At 46.4% G+C, this 20,692-nt stretch overlaps 1 protein-coding gene across 1 annotated transcript; it reads right to left on the reverse strand.

The window, feature by feature from the left end:
* Positions 1 to 1,010: 1,010 nt before the first annotated feature.
* LOC112303940 (vomeromodulin) lies at positions 1,011 to 20,276 on the reverse strand. Its single transcript, XM_024559512.4, has 15 exons — positions 20,105 to 20,276; positions 18,217 to 18,475; positions 15,009 to 15,531; positions 14,575 to 14,676; positions 13,083 to 13,238; positions 9,566 to 9,650; positions 9,157 to 9,214; positions 8,359 to 8,429; positions 6,958 to 7,095; positions 5,969 to 6,091; positions 5,574 to 5,641; positions 5,252 to 5,282; positions 3,572 to 3,632; positions 2,561 to 2,640; positions 1,011 to 1,265 (listed from the first exon to the last, which is right to left on the reverse strand). The coding sequence occupies exons 2-15, from the start codon at positions 18,458 to 18,460 to the stop codon at positions 1,242 to 1,244; spliced, it is 1,764 nt and encodes a 587-aa protein (XP_024415280.3). The 5' UTR covers positions 18,461 to 18,475; positions 20,105 to 20,276; the 3' UTR covers positions 1,011 to 1,241.
* Between the last annotated feature and the right edge of the window lie 416 nt (positions 20,277 to 20,692).

Genomic DNA, 20,692 nt, shown 5'->3' on the forward strand with positions numbered 1-20,692 from the left:
TCCCCTAAGGAGTCCTGATTACTTTTCTGAAGATTGGTACGAGAAACCAGTGTCTGGGCGCTAGGTATACATTGTGCCAATTTGGATTGGAGGGTGTTTGGTTTTTAAATGGAGGTGAAATTCGTATAACCATTATGAAGGGATCAATTTAGTGGCATTTAGTACATTCAGAGTGTTGTGCAACCACCATCTCTAGTTCCAAAACATTTCCATTAAGCAAAATAAAAGTGCATCCCTACTAAGCGGTCATTCCCTCTTACCTACTCTCTGTTCTCCTGGTAACCACAACTTTGCTTTTTGTTTCTATGCTTTTAGCTGTCCTGAATATTCCTTTAAAAAAAAAATTTAAAGCCTTTGATGAGGAAATTACCAAAGGCTTTAAAAAAATTATTTATTTTTAGAATGAGGGAAGGGAGGGAGAAAGAGAGGGAAAGAAACATCGATGTGAAAGAGATGCCTCTCGCACGCCCCTAACTGGGGACCTGGCCTGCAACCCAGGCATGTGCCCTGAATTAAACTGGCAACCTTTTGGTTCTCAGGCCAACACTCAATCCACTGACCCACACCAGCCAGGGCTGAATATTTCAATGAACTGAATACTGTGTCATCTTTTGTGTATGGCTTCATTCACTGAGTATAATCTCAAGATACTGGGCACAGTTTTTATGGTATCACCAGGCTGTTACCTGCTCTGTTCTATCCAGGGTTGGGCATTGGGCCTCTTGATATGTAACATGTGATGATGGGGAGGTTGGATTCTAGCCCCCGTGTGATTTTCATGTTGGGCCAGCCAGCAAAGGAAAGCACTTGGAGTTGAAGAGGGTTGGGGAACAGAAGTCTTAATCATGGTCATGGCTGTCCCTTAGTACACCGGATAAACTAATCCTGGGTTTTGTTACCTCATCATTCGTATTATTAATTTTATGTCCCTAGTAAGTAGTGCTTTTACTTATGATGAAACTCCTATTTTGTAGGAATTGAAGACACATGAGTCATTTTCTGCACGAAAACAGGATAATTATTAAAAAGATGAGTCCAAAATGCCAAAAATCCCTATTCTTGATTTTCTTGTACTTGTTAATTCAAGGTAACATTAGTGAAATTTCAAAGGATAGTTGACATTTTCAAAATACTATTCAACTTGGTTCTTTAATCACAAGGATGTCCTTGGCTCAATATTGCTTGAGAGTTTTCAGAGTGCTTTCATTCTTGAGAATTCTTTGGCATCAGGTGTGCTGGGTTTAGACTGCTGCCTGAAGGTGTCTCTGTGGGGAGATAAAACATAACTAATTATACTCCTAATGTAAAACCTGGCTGCAGGCACAGGCTGTGCCAGCCAGCACACTCCATTTCCCCAACCGCAGCACTTGCCCTAAGAGGGGGATAGGGAACAAATCAGCCAGGAGAGCCCCAGAGGTTATATCTGGGTGATTGTCATTTGAGCTCTTCCAGAAAGGAATGGATGGTGAAGCTCCTGGTAGGTGAGGGGACCTCCATGTGGACCCAAAAGAGAGCCTATCCAGAGTGGTAGAGCCCAGAGATGGATTCTGGTGTCATCATTCGGGCCCGGAATCAAGCTACTGCTGAAACTAACACCGTATCTGGATGTTCGGGAACTACAGTTTTATTGCTGCTCTTGCTTAAACCATTTTGTGTTGTGCTTTCTGTCAGTTGCAGCTGAAATATAGCTGGTGTTCCTCTGATCCAATTCCTAGCTTCAAGGCTGACTTAGAGAGGCTAAGTGATGTGTCCAAGTCCACTCAGAACTGTGGAGTGTAAGAGCAGGAGGTAGGAAACCAATGCTGAGGCTAAGGCTGGATTTATCACACTCTCCACTCTGGTACTTATTTTGGCCACTGATATGGGACTCGTAGGGTTATGTAAAAATGGGACTGTCCAACTTCTGATTTTGAGCCAATATGAAAGAAATTGATTTTTGGGGGGTCAGATATCATGCTCATTTAGCATGTTTATTAAGAATGGAACATCTAAGAATGATAGAGATTTTAAATTTCTTCACTCTCTCATATACCTTTCATACTTCCATCCTCATTATTTTCTTAATGTCAAATTCATATAAAAATCCCTTTCTTTTAACCATTTTTTTTTTTGAAGCAAGTTCTCCTTCAAATTTCCTTTGGGTGTAGGTGGACAGATGGGGAGAAGGGGGATATTTACTTGTGTGTCCGGTGGCACAGAATGAGAGGCCTCAGCAGACACGAGGTGACAGTTTAGATGAGTCAGTCATATGTAGTGGGCGTGTTTCCAAAGAGATGACTGAGACATATTCAATTAATTATGAGTCCTCATGGGGACACTACACAGATTATTTGATTTTAAGACCAAGAGTGTCACAGTGTTAGGACTTGTATGGTGCATAAAGGGGCAGGCGGTAGTGAATCTGCCTGGGAAAGAGTGGGGAGGTGGGACGGAGCTGTTAGGGCAGCTTGGAGCTGCCTGTGATGCCAGGGCCCATTGGCCCCATTTAGTCCTTTGGAGATTGCAGTGCAGAGTGGGCTTTAGTGCAAAAGGAAAATATTTGCATTTCTTTTTCTCTTACCGAGTTAAGTAGTTCAACCTTGGCATTGGTTAGAAGATTTGAGGTTATTCCTGGTGGAATATTCCATAGATTGGAAAATTCTGAAATAGAGAAGGAGCATCTTATGATATGCATTGAAAAAAAGCAATGACAGGGCTGGGTTGTTTTATCCGCAGTCTACTGAACCCACCGCTGGGCAGTGTATCGGTCTAGGAGAAGTCACCCCTGCCCCTTCGACGGAGAGATCTGAGTTAAGACATTGTCTCTCTCTCGGTCTTTTGTGCATGTGTTGGTGAGTTCACAAGGACCAGAAGAGACCCTAGAACTAACTGGAAACCTGGTAAGCATTCTATGTACAAAGTATTGATACTAAGAGATGCCATATTTTGCTGTGTATACGTGCACTTTCTTGCCCACAGTTTTGAGGGAAAGCAGGGTGTGCATTATACAGGAGTATAATGATCACATACCATGGGTATAATAATCCTGTGTATAATGTGCACATAAATGTGAGTGCACCTTATACACAGCAAAATATGGTATGTTGGCATGTCTGCCCTCACTATCTTAAGAAACCAGAAGAATTAGGTTCTGCAGTTTTGGTGCCATTTGTACTATATTGGTCCCCTGTAGAGGTCATCATGAATATGCACAGGTGGCATTTTGCACCATCAGGTCTCTATGGCTGTAATGGTTATGGCTTCAGACTCTTGATTATCCCAAATCCTAGTGTCTGTGTGACTAGAGACCCGGGTCCATCTTCCCTGTAAGTGGCATGATGCTGTTCTGAAGACACCTATGGGGACTGGATTTCATTTGAACCTGTCAAAGAGACGTTTTGACTTGGTTTTTGTGTTTTGCCATCCCAGGATGCTGAGGTCTCTATCTGAAAACAAGGAAGTGTTTTCGATCCAGACAGTGATCAGATGATACTGCGCTCTCTGCCACGACACATTCTGTGGTGTGGCTTCACACCCTTGGACATTGCTTGTGACACTAACTCTTCGAGGTGTTCATGTTGATTCTACATACCAGTAATGGTAGATACAAACTTCTTCATAACTGTAGACATCACATCTTCTACCTCGTCCATCTGGAAGAGATGGGAGGAACATTTTTGTCAGTAAATCCACTAGTCCCCCAGTTAGTCCTCACATCGGGGAAAGCAGTCTTGGGTCCCTCTGTATATGTTTTTTTGTTCTTTGTTTTTCTAGTGGAAGAAGTCTCTTACTGGACAAGCCTATGTGGGGGGTGGGTCTCAATCTAACTCTCAAGCCTCTAAATTCTTTGGGATTTTTGAAAACCCTTAGGTAGCCCTGACAAACATATTTTGGGTTCTTGTTGTGTCCCAGATGTGGCTCTAGGCAGAGGGGTGCAGCTGTGTGCCCTCAGGACAAATACTGAATTCAGTATTGGGGAGGATTGGTTGTTGCTGAATGCTTCCTCTTTGTGTCCTATCCAAATCCCTCCCTGATCTGGTCCTCCCTGCTGGTGCTCTATGTACCTTCCTCCTTTTGCATTCCGCTCCTCATCATACCTAAGATTCCATGCTGCCTCCCCTTTGCACAGTCTGTTTCCTTTACCTGGCACACACTTTTCATCTGTGGTAAACACTTCAAGCCTGAGTTCAGGCATCATTTTTTTTAGTGAACCCACTGTCTGCCTCCCAGTTGGTTCTCCTCCACTCTGTCTTCTTCATGCTTAGTGGACAGCTATTTGCATAAATGTCCATGTCCCCATCAGGTGGGTAGTTACTTGAGGTCAGGGGCCATGCCTTCGATTTTCCTTTCACTGCGCAGAGCCTGGCATATCCCATACCTCCCCAGATGGGATGAAGGAACTCTGGGCTTGCCATGACTCCCAGAGTTTGCCTCTTGATGGACTCACCATTATCTCAAGGCTCACATATAGGACACAGGTAGTTCACACGTAGTCATAAGGTCGTTCACCTCTGGGTGCGCATTGTGTGCTTCCGCCCAGTGTGTGGTTACCAGTCACTTAATGATTTGGCTTATTACTTTAATCTGTCTCTGTCTTTCCACTGAAGCCAGAGGGTCCCTCCTGGAGTCAGGAAGTTGCACTTTTAGAGCCGGGCTCATAGTGGTGCTCACTAAATGTTTGTTGGATGATGGTGTGAACATGTGCAAGGTCAAATGTGTTAAATGTACGGTTGGCCGGTAAATCTTTCATGAGTTTCCATCCTTGTGCCTGGAGCCTAGACACTGGGTGCTCCCCTCACTCTTCCCACTTCCCTATCCCCCAGGCTCTCCTCTGGTGGTCCATGCGCTTGCTCCTTAGGACATGGTTTGAAAACCTCTGATGGGGAAGGTGAGACCATGGGAGGCTGGGTATGTTTTTGAGCAACTCCCATGAGCTGAGGCAAGGTTAGAATCTAAATCATTTTTCATCCTTCCTGTGGACCCCAAGACTTCCTGGTGTATCAGAATGACACGTCACACTAAGAAAGGACGGATTTCCGGCTTGCCTTCGGGTGCCTGACCGAATGGGGCACTGCAGCAATGGACTTGGGGAGCCGGTTTTACAAGTTCTCCTGGGAAGGGCTCAGTTTGGAGCTCGTAGTCCTACTCCGCATCGTGTCTGTGATCTAGTCTATGTGACCTTTTCCCTTCCAAAGTCCCTGTGTCACTAAGTATCTGGGTTTAAAATAATTTCTCCTACATCATAAATATTTTGAAAATCTAATCAACTTACAGCCTCGGGGGGGTTCGTGCTGTGCATAAAGCTGTCAGGAGACAAAGTACAAGGAAAAATTATTTTCAAATAAAAAACATGAACTAACTCTAAAATAGAGTTTAAGTATTAGCTCAGTTACTTAGTAAAACCATTTGTAAATTATCAAATACAGACAGGTGAATACGGCATGTAAGTAAATCTTTGTTCTGAGTTCCCTGTGAGTACCCAACTACTTCCCAAGGGCCTTGTCCATTATTCTTCTCGTGTGATTTGAATAGGGTTCTTGATATTGCAGTACAACTGATAAAGGTCAAGAGGAGTTTGTAGTTATGGACAGTACCTTAGAATCCTGAGGTCTGCTATCAATGTTCCTCTTAAAATCTTGCACGCATAGGAGATGAGAAACCTCTGCATTCATATAAAACAAACAAGTTAAAAATAATACGTTGCCCAGGCTACTCAGCAGACACGTCACATTGTGATATGACCAACAAGGCCACAGGTCAGAGCTAGCCTGGGGACTACCTGATCTCAGGAGACCACCTGTTTGTTCTGCCCTGGCAGCTGAGCCCACCAGACTGATTGATCTCCCTTGTCTTAGGGTCACCCAGGCCCTTGGCCCACAGGGCTATGGTAGTAACTCCCCTTATCGGACACTCTTGTTCCCATGTAACTTCTGCTTCTACTGGTTTCTCTTTGCAACTGAATCCTGACTTGTTACTACTCAGCACTCACCGTTAGCCCTTGGGCAAAGATCTCACCATCCTTATTCACGTTAACCCAGTAGGTGACTTGGATTCTGTTGCCTGGCAGGCTGAAGTACAATATTCTGGTGATGTGTGCATTCAGGTTATTCATCTGTTGTAAAGAAGTCATCATTTAGAGTGTGGAGAGGAGAGGAAGAAGGACTGTGGATGTTGCGTTCCGAAACAACCATGCATCATTGAATTCATTTATTCAGATATTTATTGATCCTGTAGCATGAGTTAAGTCACCTAGCTGGCTGCTGGCTTGGCTGAAGTACCCACACAAACAGGGTCTAATTCCAGACCTTGCCATTTGTCTCATTTTCTTTCTTGGAAGGACAGTGGTACCTATACTAGACAAAATTTTATTTTTCCGTTACTTCTCATCCAGTTTAAAGACTATTTCTTTTTATGGCCTATGGGCAGGCTACTCTGTACTTGATTATTTTGGGCGACTTTATTAAGGATATGTTTTAGATTGCTTGAAACAGAGCCTGGCACATAGAAAGTACTCAGTGATTATTATTTTGTTATAACTACTGTCAGTATTCCCTCGACCACTGGGAGCAAGTGAATACCTCACATGTAGACCAAACCCCTCCCTTGCTCCTGCTGTGACTACTGATAGGTTACTTCTCTCACTTTGGTCACCAGCGAAATGGGAATAAGTATCCCTACCTCCCAGATCTGTGGTGAGGATGAAATGTTATTCATTATCTGAGGACAGCTGGCTTTGCACCTGGCACATAGAAGGCACTGAGAAAACACTTGTCCTCCGGTGCCCTTGCTCTCTGCTTTCCCGATGTAAACATGGACCCCCTTATATGATCATTAAGGGAAGATATGCATGCCGTTTCCTCATATTTGTCTCTGGAACAATGTTCCAGAGCCCATTTCTACTTTCTCACACTAGAGGTTGACAGACTAGGCTTAAGCACAGAGGACAGGGGTGGCAGGGGCCACGTGGATGACGCTTACCTCGACGGAGCTCTGCTTGGCACTGACGGTGATGATTTCTCTGAGCATTGTGTTCGATAGAGTTATGGCAGCGTTGGCATTTTTAGGATCTGGAGGAAGGAGACTACTAGGTTTGAGGACTTTCCCATTAAAGAAAGCCTAGAGAGAGAAAAACAGAAATCATCATTATCCTGTGAGAGTAATAGCAATTTCAGTGCTTTTGGAGTCCCAGCTGAGATGTGGAGGAGTGAGGTGACTCCGTTGGGCACTGCAATGGATGAGCCTGAAGACGAAGAGCAGCAGACCTCCCCAGCCTCTGCTGAGGGTTTATGGGAAGTCGCAGGGTACGTGGAGACTACAGAAGGACCTCATTGTAAAGGAGGAAGCACTGCTTTTCTTCAGCCGATTAGCCCTAATGTGGTGCAAATCAGGCCCCCAGACCTCTGATTTTCCAAGAAAAGCCACAAATTCTCATTTTTTTTCAGGTGAATTCCTCTATTTAAGTGTTGCTTCAAGTAAGAGGTGTGTGTGTGTGTGTGTGTGTGTGCATTTGTTCATAACTCATAGTTCCTACTTTTTTTTTTTTTTTTACATGTTCTCCCAACCTGGAAGGACCTCCGTGTCAAGCTCAAGGCCATCTTGTCTATGAAAATTTTCCATAGATATTCTGGCCTCCACTGAATAATTGCATTTCATATGCATTTCCCCCTCTGCTTATAAAATTCAAACTCTAGAAGGCAGGAAATTTGAAAAGTTCAGAGAAGTATGAAGAAGGAAAAAGGGATTTGGGGGGACATCTGATATTTCTCCTTATTTTTCATTGGCAAAACCTAATATAATTTTTATTTTACTTAAAAAAAATTAACAGTACCTTTATAAGCATTTTGAAAAACTTCTAATGATCTCCTACTTGGCTCAGTCATTTCCTTTTTGTTCCATTCTAGCTTTTTTCCTTTTCTCATTGTTAATATTTGTATGTCTTTGTCCTTAAATATGTGTACACTTAGGATGTTTGTACAGATGGATTCCCAGAAGTGCAGTGAAGTGGGTCAAAACACCTTGCCTTTCGTCAGTATTCCTTGTGGTTGGGATGGCTGGGTGGGGCGAGTTGGCCCTTTTTGTTTCCTTGTGTATTTTCTCATGAGTGTCTAGACCTGTGCTTGTTGATAAAGAAATGACTGCCATTGTTGGAATGCCTCTTAGGCATTGTACACTGGACTTAAATGGAAGGGAAAACATGGCTGACCCCTGTGTCGGATGCTCAGGTGTTGTGGTGGAGGCCTGGGAGATCTACCCCATGGTAAATACCTGGGGTCTGAGAAGGGATGAAGGGTGGTTTGTCATGTCATTAGAGTATATTTTGAGTTCAAGGATGTTTCCAGCTTTCCTGCAGAATTTGTCGTAATAAAAATGAACACTTACACAGTAGAGGATTGAAAGACCTTGTTCAGATGCCTGGAGACTTCTAATGTAGTACCTGAACAACCAAGTAGCTGCAGGAGAGAGGAAAGAGAGAGCATGGAGGGACCCAACATAACGGGTGTTGTGCCCTGGGCTCTCTGCCTGGCTTTGCCTTCCAGGTGGGGGACCATTCCTTTCCCTCAAACCCTGGCAGAAAGCTGGTGCCACACTGGCTTATTCTTATGAGTCTAGGAAGAATCTTCAGGGAGTAAGGTGACACAAGGACTCGGCCCTGTCCCTAATGTGCCACAACTGCCAGGGGTAGGACAAGTTTTGCTGCCCATGCCCTGTGTTTTGTCTATTCTGCAACTAGGCACTGTCACCAATTTCCGGTTTTGGCTGTAATGATGGCAGCCGACTAATCAAGTCCTACCACCCCTGTATACTTGATATATATATATGGACATATTGGAAGAAATCTCTGCCTCTCAGACTCCCTGATATGAGGCACTGGGACCACTCCTTCCTCAGGCTCCATGCTAGTGAGCACTTTGCAAACCATCTGGGCCTGGGACACCACCACCGGGACTCCTAAGGGGCTTTTCGTCCTGTTATATCCTGGATAGCGAGTCACAGTAATTTGGAGAAGCAGGTGAACTGCCACATTCCTTTCCTGAGGGTGCTGAGGAGTGTGTTGGGTGCTTGCAGCTCACAGGCCCATCCTCTTCTGTCTGTCACCCAATGGGATTCCTAGGGAGGCTTGGCCACCTCCCTGCCTTGACCTGGGCAGCCCCTGGGAGGTGGGGTGTTTGTACTCACAGTTTTTGCATTCGGTGAAATCACTGAGATCAATGTCACATGATTTTGCTTCTTTCAACTGTGAATGAACCACCAGTTAGGTTTGCAGAGGAAACGCAGCAGGCCCACCTATTTCCTCGCACCACCTCCTCTTCCCCTCCTCCCTTGTCCTCCTGTCCTCCTGTCCTCCTTCCTCTTCTACTTCCTGGCCTTCTTTTTGGCAGAACTCCTCCTCTCCCTCCCCCCAGCTGCAGGGGTCTTTTGGGCCAGAGGGGATGTTGCATCCCCTAGCCTCTGGACTCCTGAAGGCCAGCTGTGTCCTGTTCATGTCTCTCCCAGCCTCAAGCCATATCTGAGGAAAGGGCTTCTTCCCGTCTTCCACCCAATGACAGACTTTTTCAATGGTGCCCTCCCCTTTCCTATGACTTACATTTTCATTCAACTTAACTGTCAGCAGTTGAGAAATGATGTCATGCAAGGGCAGAGGGACAGGGACAGGCAAAATATCTGTGACCCTGGGAAAGATACAGGTGGAGAGTTGCATGATTTTACACTTCTGGATTTTACCCAAACATTGGCAATAACCCATCCATTGATGATACGGCTGCAATGATGTCCCACTGCTTAAATTTTGCAACCACCTGAGCCCTTTCACCTTCAGTTTTAGTCATGAAGGAAGGTGCAAGGATACCTGGGAAAATTACCAAAGCTGGGCATCTGACCAGAGTTCCCACATGGAAGCATTTATCCTTCAGATACTGTGCACTTCAGTGAGCACACTTGTGTGAGAGCTTACATATCAGTGTAGGGTACAAAGTTAATCAATGGAAAAAGCAACTATTTTTTGTTAAGGGACTGGTTAAATAAATTATAGTGCATCTTCATAATGGAATTGTAGGTAGAATTAACATAAGAAGAAGCTACAGATGCAACTGATTCCAAGCCATTTTTTAAAATGTGAAACGATTGGAGTATAGATATTACATAATATCTACCCATTTCTGTGTTTGTGGATGTATACACATATTAGCTGCCTATGCAAATACTGTCTCTAAAAGCCAAAAGGAGGTACTGGATTCATTGGTTGCTTCCAGGGAGTATAATTAGCCAGCTAGTGTGTATGGGTGAGTGGCAGACTTTAGTGTACACCTTTTTGTATCTTTTGAATTTTGATCCAGCTGAATGCATTGCTTATACACAAAACTAGAACAAAATATAAGTGTGCTTAGTAGGTGGAATGCAGTCTGAGTGGGCTGTTTCCAAGCAGAGACCCATCTCTAAGCCTGTTTATTGATCACTGAAACCACTGAGGAGGACTTCTGATCAAGATGGTGGCATAGGCAGACATGGCTTGCCTCTTTGCACAACCACATCAAAATTACACCTAAAATATAGAACAACCATCACTCAGAACCATCAGAAACTGAGGTGAACGGAAGTCTGACAACTATGTAATTAAAGGAACCGCATCATCTAGACTGGTAGGGGGGGCACAGACATGGAACAGGCTAGTCCCTCCTTCACCCATGTGTGGTGGATAAAATTTCAGGAGGGATATCTTAGGAGTGAGGAGTCCCAGCCCCAACCAGGCCCCCCAGCCCAGGGTTCCAGTGCCAGAAAGATAAGTTCCCACAACTTCTGGCTGCAAAAACCAGTGGGGATTGAGTCAGTGGAAGAAACTTCTGGAGCCCCAAGCAGTTCCTCTTGAAAAACCCACATATAGACTCACCTACTCAGACTCATTCCCTCTGAGCTCCAGCACCAAGGTAGTAGCTTAGAAGTCCCCAGTGACATACAGGGAGAAATTGAAGTGTCTGGCATCAAGGTGAGCAGAGGCTGTTGTCCCTTTTCTGAACCCTCCTCCCACAGAGCCGCAAGCCAGCAAGCTGGTGCCATATCTGAGACTCTGTCAACCTGGCTAACACTGTTTGACCCACCTTGGAGATCCCAGATACTTCATCTAACCCAATTTATGGGCCAACCCAAGCTGCTTTTACAGATGAATGACTGGTCTTGGCTAATCCTTCAAAACTTCCTAAATCCTCTCAAGCAAGCAACAGCTGGCCTCAGTGAGCCCCAGATCCAGCACTAGAATCACCTAGCCTAGATTCACAGCCTGGCTTCACCTGGGAATCTCCAAACCCAGCACAAGTAGCAGCCATCTCAGATTGCTTTATAGCTCAGGCAACATGACCTTCAGCAAAACAGAGGTGGGGGCTGAGTTTGACCCACACCACCTGGGAAACACCAGGGCCACCTCACCCAGTGGGTAGCTAAAGACCACGATGGGTCACCACTACCCAGCCTCTGCACATTTGATCCTCCACAGAGGGTGGAGTTTGGTAATAAATGGTCACAGCCAATTCTTGCAGCTGACGGGTCTGGGTAAATCACTCCCAGTGATCTGCCAACAGCAACCAAGGCTCAACTACCAGAGGAGGGTGTGCTCAGCCCACACAAAGGGCACTGCTTGGGTGATAGGGGAGGCTGTGCCAATGGACCCTACAGGACACCTACTACATTAGGCCAAAACATGGAGTCAAAGCAGCTCTACCTAATACACAGAAACAAACACAGGGAGGCTGACAAAATGAGGAGACAAGAAACATGGCCTAAATGAAAGAACAGGTCAAAACTCTAGATAAAGAATTAAACAAAATGGAGATAAGCAATTTATCAGATGCAGAGTTCAAAACACTGGTTATAAGGATGCTCAAGGAACTTAGTGAGGACCTCAGGAGCATAAAGAAGATCGGGTCAGAAACAAAGGATTCGCTAATTGAAATAAAGAACAATTTACAGGGAAACAACAATAGAGTGGATGAAGCCAAGAATCAAATCAATGATTTGGAACATAAAGAAGCAAAAAAATAACCAATCAGAACAACAAGAAGTAAAAAGAATCCAAACAAATGAGGATAGTATAAGCAGCCTCTGGGACAACTTCAAGAGGTCCAACATTCACATGATAGGGGTGCCAGAAGGAGAAGAGAAAAAGCAAGAAGTTGGAAATGTATTTAAAAAATAAGGAATGAAAACTTCCCTAATTTGGTGAAGGAAATAGACATGCAAGTCCAGGATGCACAGAGAGTCTCAGACAAATTAGACACAAAGAGACCCACTCCAAGACACATCATAATTAAAATCCCTAAGAGTTAAAAATAAAGAGAGAATCTTAAAATTAGCAGGAGAGAAGAAGTTAGGCACCTACAGGGGAGTTCTCATAAGACTGTCGTCTGATTTCTCAAAAGAAACTTTGCAGGCTAGAAGGGATTGGCAAGAAATATTTAGAGTGATAAAAAGCAGGGACCTACAGCCAAGATTGCTCTACCCAGCAAAGCTGTCATTTAGAATCAAAGGGAGATAAAGAGCTTCCCAGACAAGAAAAAAACTAAAGGACTTCATCATCACCAAACCATTATTATATGAAATGTAAAGGGACTTCTCTAAGAAAAAGAAGATGAAAACTATGAATAAAAAATGCAAATCTGTCAATAACTGAACCTAAAAAACTAAGCAAAGAAGAACAGAGACAGAATCATGGATTCATAGTGCATTTTGATGGTTGCCAGACGGGAGGTGGTTGTGAGGGAATGGGTGAAAAGCTGAGGGGCTGAAGAAGGCCAAATAGGTAGTTACAGAATAACCATGGGGGTGTAAAGTACAGTATAGGAAATGGAGTAGCCAAACTACTTATATGCATGACCCATGGACATAAACAATGGAGTGGGGATTGCCTGAGGGAGTGGCAGGTGCTGAGTGGAGAGGGGCAAAGGGTGAAAACTGGGAAACGGTAATAGCATAATCAATAAAATAAAATAAAATAAAAAAAGAAACCATTGGGTCAACTGTGCTAATCTATGAGGGTACCCCTCTGTGTACCAAGTAGAGACATTCTGGCGCACAGGCCCATTGCTCCAGAAAATGAGAAAAATGGTCTCACGTACGTCTTCACCAACTGAAGGTACACTTTGTTGACCTTGATGTCCATGTCCTGGACTTGGAGGTTGACACACTGGGTGCTGTTTGTGGAAATTCCAATTTTCAGAGTCATGTCCCCATTCACTTGAAATCCCAGGAGGCTGATAACAGGTCCTACTAGGCTGTGGACAACAAGACACAGGTGAAACCAGACCTGGCTGCAGGATATTGCTCAGCCAAAGTGGTGGGCGTTTTGGGAGTGAGCCTCATGGGTTGGTCCAGGTTATTGGAGAGAGGGAAAGACTGGTGCTTCCCAATGAGCATGACAGTGCCCTGTACACAGGATTCAGAGCCCGGGTCATGGCAGGCATTCCATTAAACACTGAAAAATCCCCCTCCTGGCCAAACTTCAGGAAGTCTTTTGCTGGAGGCAGCAGGCTGCCTTGTATCGAGATGCCCAACACAGGTTCACATGTGTGCCCAGCACCCAGGCTGTCTGTAGTGTGGGTGACAGCATAAGAAAGATCCTCTGTATACCAGAGCCTGGTCTTATTAGCATTGAATGTTCTGGAGAAGACGAATGGCTCTTCCTGCCACTGCTAATTGTACTGGTGACAGACATGGGCTGTGGAGGCAGAATGCCTGGACTCAAAGGCCTTCACTACCATATCTCAGCTGTGTGACTGTGAGCAAGGTTATTAACAGGTTTGCTGGTCTCCCTTGGTTTCCTGATCTTGAGACAACAAGGCCGCTCCTCTGATGAGGTTGTGAAGAGGTTTCAGGAAGGTGAGAGTGCTCAGTTAAGTGCCTGGGTGGAGCTGGGTCAGTGAGAGCTATCCGTGCCGTGTGTGTTAGGGCAGGGAGTCCTCTTCCCAGTGTGGATTCCTGCCCCTCTGCTGTCTTCCCGTGTGCCTTGGGCCTATATGTTTACCTGTTCTTCCCCACATTCCACATGTTGACTCTCACTGACAGGGACCACTGTTAGTTGTCCCTCTGTGCCCAGCATGGCATCTGGTATGGAGAAGTGTTTATTAACTACCTGTTAGGTGGGCGAATGAACGTGTGCATGCACTCATGTTTACTTTGTTAGCTTCCTGAGTGTTATTAAACGTCTCTGCCTCTCCCAGCTGCCTAGGACAGTGTGTGTGACAGTGGGCTGATTCTCCCGAGAGAGTGCAGATACCTGGAAGGTGCACTTCCGGAAATACCAGTGTTTTCAGTACGAGATGCTCTCTGTGGTTTCTCTGTGTGTTGGCCATCTGTATAAATGTGCATATTTCCTAAGGAAATGTATATTTCTGGCTTTTCTAACACTCTTTCAAAGTGGAGCTTTTATGGGGTCATTGTCCTGCTTTGGTCCTGTGGACTGAGGAGGGGGACCACTGTGCCTGGTGCCTAATTTGCCCCACCCTCAGACATCCTGCCTTACTCTGTGCTGTCTCTACCTGGCCCTCGAGCAGTGGATATTAAGGGCCTGGTCCAGGCCAACCCAGTTGACTGAGTGGGAGACAGTCTCACCCTTTTCCACCAATGAAGGCAGTAGTCGAGGCTTGGACAAGGATCCCATCATCTGTCACGGCTGACATCATGTCCTCCACCGTTGCTTTTTGAACCTCTAATCTGCAAAGTGATAGCATCCAGGGTCAGTTCTGGCTCAAGGGTTCAGCCTGAGCTGCAGGAGAAAAGCCTTTGAAGCAGTCAGTTAACAACCTACCAATCCATCCATCCCCTGGATTCCTCAGTCCTGTTACCCACCCAGTTCTTGAAACTCAAGAAATCTTACTCATACTCATATTACCCACAAAGCGCAGAGTTTAGCACAGAGCTGGGATATTGCTTTGTGAAAACATGGTTGTCTCTGCCCATGGGGTCCATTACGGGAGGATGAACTTGAGACTCCCTGAACTTAAGCTTTCTTGTGTGCCATACCTTAGGGTCAAGGAAGCACTTACCCCAGCAGGAGATCTCTGAGGTTAATATTTCCGAGCAGGCCTGAGAGCGCATCACTGATGCCACCTGGCACCACACTCTTCAGTATGCCCTCGGTGGACCCCGAGAGCTCGCCAACTGTGTTGAGCACACCACTCAGGGGTTCACTGACTTGGTTGAGCACACCACTCAGGGGGAGATTAGAGAGAAGAGAAGAGTCAGCTTTTCTTGCAGGATCCCTCTTTGCAAGGTTGGGTAGTAGGCTTCCCAAGACCCCTTGGGCCAAGGGTATCAGGTTACTGACAGCATCAGTGGCTTTTGAGAGCGATGGCAATGGAAGATTTGAGGACTTGCTGCTGCTCCCCCTGTCTGGGGAACCACTCTGGCCACCACCACCAAGGATATTGAGGGGGGCAGTGAGGTCTAACAGAGACAGCAAGTCCAAGTTGGACACTGTTTCTAACACTGTTCCAAGCAAATTGGCCAGATCCACCTCTGCACACTTGAGCATCTCCTCAATCTGTGGGGGCAGGGTGCTGTTCAGATCTGAAAATGGTAAAGAGACATGTTCTTACCATTAGCTGCCCAGCTGGTTCAGCCAGAGGAGCCTTCCCAGCTGGAGAGCCAGCACTGAAGAGTTGTGGGGCCTGTAGCCACTGTACATCCTGCCTTCTGGACACACCAGTCCCTGCTCTGCCCACCCTGAGGATAGCCTGGCCACATAGAAATGTGCTAGTCCCTGTTAAGAGTTAACATTTGTTATCACATTCCTGAGGCTAGCCTGGTGTATGTTACTCTGAAGTGACTTGGGCATGGAATGAACGGACCTTGTTTAGCTTTTGAGCCCAGTAACCCAGAATATAACATAGACTAGGCTCTGCCCCTTAAAGATCAAGTGACCAGAGGTAGGGTCTTCTCTTTCCTGAGCCCCAGTCTCTGCAGCCGTCCATGCGTGCATGATAGGACCTACAGTGTGGGTCACTGGGTGCTGGATGAAATGAGTGATTGCCCTTTTAAGTGCTGAGTAAGGCAGGAGGTAGGTGAGGGAAGTGTTGGTGGAGCTGACAGTTCTGGAGCTTCCTGGTGTCCATCCTGGTGAGTCTGTGCAAGTCCCTTCCCTTCTGTAGGCCTCATTTTGCCCTTGTGTGTCCTTGGGATGGCCTGCCTGTTGACACGCTGCCTCTACTGAACCTCCTGCATCAGTTCTTGTCCTTCTGCAGCATTGTTCTCGTGAGGATGGGGCAGGTGCCAGCCATGGGTTTCCTCCACACTGGAGAGAAGCATGTCAGGGAGAACTGGAATTTCAGAAGATGGGGCAGGGGTTGGGGGTTCTATGCTGTCATGCTGCTCAGAAGAGCTGTCCCAGCTGGAGGGTGGACAGCCTTGACTGTCCAGCAAGAAAGTGAATTGGGCTGAGGGACAAGATTCTTGGCCTAGTGGAGTAGCAGGAGGAAGAAGTCTGCTGGTAAAGCTGTCAAGCTGCTGGGCCACGGCTTTTGGAGCCTGCCCGCTGCTTCCTGTGGCCTCGGCTCCTCATTCTGGACACCCTTGCCTGTTAGGGCGATGTGGATGTACCTCCATCCCTGGTATGTCTTAGAGAATGTCTTGTACATGTGAACCTGCAGACCTGCACGGGAGTGTTTAGGTCAGCATTGGTTAGAGTAGCACACAACTGCAGAAGCAAAATTGATGTGTAGATTGTGGAGGATTCACCAGGTAGAATATTGCAGTGAAAATTTCTCACTACAGCATGGACAATTCACGTCAAACATAGGAGCGACAATGCAAGAAGGCCACTTTTTGGGAAACTTTGTAGCAGTAGTGCAGATTTTTAGATCGAGAGATAGTAGTCACATGGAGTAAAATATGAAGAATGACAATGTAAAATTGATCAGGCTGGAGACCTCTCCTGGAATGAAGGAGAGAAGAGAAGGGAGAGATATACAGCCCAGTAGGGGTCATGGGGCTGTTAGCTGTATACCTGGTTTTATTCTTTTTTTTTTAGAGAGAAAGGGAGAGAGAAACATCGATGTGAGAGAGAAAGCATCAACTGGTTGTTTCCTGTACCCTTTCCGACCTGGGATGTACATACCTGAACTGGGACCGAACCCATAACCTAGGTATGTACTTGATCAGGAATCCAACCAGTGACTTTTCAGTTACAGAACGACACTGCAACCAGCTGAGCTACATGGGTCCGGGGGATTTTATTCTTAATGTAGATGTTGGTTACAAAGGTGTTTGCTCTGTATACCTTTTCAGTTTTTGTATGTTTGACAGTGAAATGCACCGCCGCTGCCACCAAACACTGCTTGATGGACACACAGCTGTCCTCTGTACAACTGCCTGAGCTTTTCTGTGTCTTTGAAGTAATTCGTAGTAAGGCAGGATGGTTAGAGGAGGGGAGCACATGCTCCTAGAGGTAGAGCCGTGGTGGGGAGCTGTGGGGCTGGGCGCTGTAGCCAGTAGGCAGGTGCCAAGTTTCCCTCTGTCACCCCGTCCTGACATGCTGGAAGGCCGACCTAGGCCATGGCTTCAGAAGGCCATTAAGGGATGCATGAGGACTTTCCTGCTGGCCTTTGTCTGATGGTCTTATTTCCTTCCTGTTCCTCATAGGGAGTCTCTTGCAATTCCTGACTCCTCTGCCTTCAGGCCTGAGAGATTGCTGGGAGACAAAATTCCACATCTCTCTGAGGAGGAACATGAGACTAAGGAAGCTTGGGGGCCACAATTCTGGTCAAGGGGCTTGGGGGTGGACCTGGATTTCTTATTTTCTGGCTCCTCATCAACGAGGTCAATGCTTTAAGCACCCATGGGTGTCTGGGATGAGCTCTGGAGCCCAGCATTGAGAAACTGTGAGATTTCCTGGCACAGTGTCCAGGAGATGAGAACCATATAAAAGGCAGGCAAACGGAACTTGCTGGATCCCAGCGCTTCCTTCTCCAGGCTTGCTTTGACGTGTGCTGCCCAATGTGTGACCGCGGACACGCAGCCTCCACATCATCCTGATCTTGTTAGAAACCAGTACTGCTGTGATACTGCTACAGCGAAAGGTCTGGGAGGGGAGCCGGGCAGCTGTTTTGTTATCAGGCTCCCGAGGTGATTCTGATGTCACCTTCTCATTGAGAACAATAGTTCAAACAATATAAGTAGTCTTTGGGCTTAGAGATGAGGAGCATGGGTGAGGGGTATGAACATTAAAGGCGTATAAGTGGAACAGTTCTTACTTACAGTCATTGAGTTGGCTGCTAGACATGAAGAACTTGGCCACAGGGAAACAGGTGGGTTTTGGAGTCTCAGATGGATATTTTATGGATGGAGATCCTCTTGGAATTGGGGGATATCTGAGGAACTGTCTGGATTGTAGAATGGGTCTTCCGACAGGACTATTTGGCAACACAGAAGGAAGGCTCAGCGGGTCAACTGCTGCCGCCCGGACAGCCAGTGTGATGAGCAGGGCCCAGAGGGTCAGCATCCTGGCAGCCGATATCTGCAAAGAAGGGTTTTGTCAGACACCACATTCACAACGGACCAGAGCGCTGCCAGTGCGTTTGTACTGGATGTACTCGCAAGGTCCTAGCTCTCGGAGGAGGGTGCCATTCCCATTGCAGATATGGTAGTTTGCATAGTGTATTCACGGGACAATGTTTCAGCACATGGCAGTCAATATCTCCATAAGGGCTTCTACTGACCTCTGTTTCACCTTTGCATAAAGGTGTGTATGGGCTGGTGGCACCCTCTGAGTACAGGCCACATCCTTCCCTGAAGGGTCCCACATCCTCCTGCCAGTCTTTGACTCAAACAACCTTGGAGTGGTCTGAGTCACCATCTGGGGAACTGGACAGTTTTCAGAGATCTTGCTACAAGCGTTTTCTCTCCAGTGGTGGTCGAGGTCTCTCCCTGTTTCAGGTCAGGTAATACAGAGTGGTATCTCTGTTGGTATGAGCTTATCAAGGGCCCACTCCTTTGTGGAGTATATGCGGGTATCAGCTGCTTTAAACTCTGCACAACCCAGAGAGGGGATCCCCGTGTTAATGAGTATCACCTCATTAGTCAGATGGTGGAACTTGTATAGAGAGGGCAGTTATGCTCGCCTGTGCCCGTTGTCTAGCTCCCTGGTAGTTTTGCCTGGTCAGGACTAAGCCAGCCAATGAGCCATTCCCAGGCTTGGTGCCTGCCACCTCTTTGGTTATTGGGCTGTCCTGTCATTTTGCTTCAGTGTGCAGAGGCCAGAGTTATGTCTCTGTGTAACCAGCTCAGGTCTACTCTGTCCTTTTAAGGCCTGTTCTTCTGTTTGGGAAAGCACTGGCATGGTTCGATGGTGGCATTAGCCAGTTCACACTATTGCCCTGTTTGACTCTGAGCTCAGCTGTGTGACTCAGTGGAGGTTACTTCCTTTCCTCACTGTCAGAGTCCTCCCTCCCTGTGACTCTCTCTAACACTTTGGGTGACATGGAGGCTTGTGTCTGAGGGCCTTTTCCCTCAGTGAAGCAAGTAATCTCTGCAGTTCTTCTCTGTTTGGATTTTTTTTGTCCAGACAAGTTTGATAAAATTGGGCCTGTCACCCTTCGTTCTTGCTATGGGTAGGTAGGCATTGTCCACATCAAGCTGCCTGCCATTCACCAGCATCACCAAAGAGCCACTATTGCAGGAATGTTGGGAAGGACAGAATCGGAAGCCAGTAACAATCCTTCACATCAAACAAATAGGCTTTACAAAAAAAAAATCATCAATTTTCATTATTTTACTAATTTTACGCTCATCTGTGAGACATCGGCATTTACTGTCTCAGGTGATATGTAAGTATCTGGTGAGGAAAAATAATACAATTCTGTGCCTGTGACTGAGTTGATGGCAATATTGGTAGACACTGTCTTCAGTGGGGCCCTTTGGGAATGCCGGTTACAAATCCCCATTTTCTAAAAGCAGAGGCACAGCCCGCAATTGTGGCAGCCGCCGTGCTAGGCAGAGTGCTGCGTCGTTTCAGCAGGGAAGGGGCATGGCTGAGGAGATTCCAAATGCAGCCCCCTGCTGTCATTCCTTGATGAATCTCCTAGGCTGGTTTCCAGCTCCAAGTTTTGACCAGTTCTTTCATGAATTCGATTCAGGGAGTTCTTACCTTGCCCGGGGTCGATGGGTGGGTGTCGATGGGTGCACGTTTTCAGAAGCTGCCTCTCCCCGTGCTGTTGTCTCGATCTGTCGGGTGGAAACCGCATCCTGCTTTTATAGACCAGCGTCTTGGGAAAGTCATCGGACGTGAAGACGTGTGCTTCAAGTGTGCTGATAAGGGTGGCGTGATACAGGCTGATTTCCAAGATCGGTACCTGCTATGGTTGTGACATTTGTCTGTGCCTCTCTGAGAGATGTCCATGGTGCCTGGAACGTTTTCAGAGGGGGCATCCTGGCCAGGTACTGTCCCCTCCCTAATTTCAGCCTTTACAGGCCTGTTGTGTCTGAGTCATGGGAGGTGGTTGAATGGCAGAGTAGAGCCGTCTGTTCTGGTTGCCAGAGGCCCCATTTTGGGCTTTGCTGACATGTCAGCTGCGTAGAACAAATGGCAGCTGACCTTTTCTCAGAGATCAGAACCAAGTTTTTTCACGCGTGTTGATAAGTAGAAGACAAAACCCACTGTCCTGGGTCTTATTTTTCTTGGACATCTGAGGAAAATCGAGTGATCATGCAGGTGAAATTTATGACACCCATTCGT

This window comes from Desmodus rotundus, chromosome 6, assembly GCF_022682495.2.
Source record: "Desmodus rotundus isolate HL8 chromosome 6, HLdesRot8A.1, whole genome shotgun sequence".
Taxonomy (NCBI): Eukaryota; Metazoa; Chordata; class Mammalia; order Chiroptera; family Phyllostomidae; genus Desmodus; species Desmodus rotundus.

Excerpts from the sequence above, each read along its gene's own strand:
- LOC112303940 (XM_024559512.4), bottom strand. The coding sequence starts at position 18,460 with ATGCTGACCCTCTGGGCCCTGCTCATCACACTGGCTGTCCGGGCGGCA. Across the intron at positions 15,532-18,216 it reads TAGCAGCCAACTCAATGACT|ATCTGAACAGCACCCTGCCC; the intron begins GTAAGTAAGAAC and ends TACCATTTTCAG. Across the intron at positions 13,239-14,574 it reads GCCTTCATTGGTGGAAAAGG|CCTAGTAGGACCTGTTATCA; the intron begins GTGAGACTGTCT and ends TGTTGTCCACAG.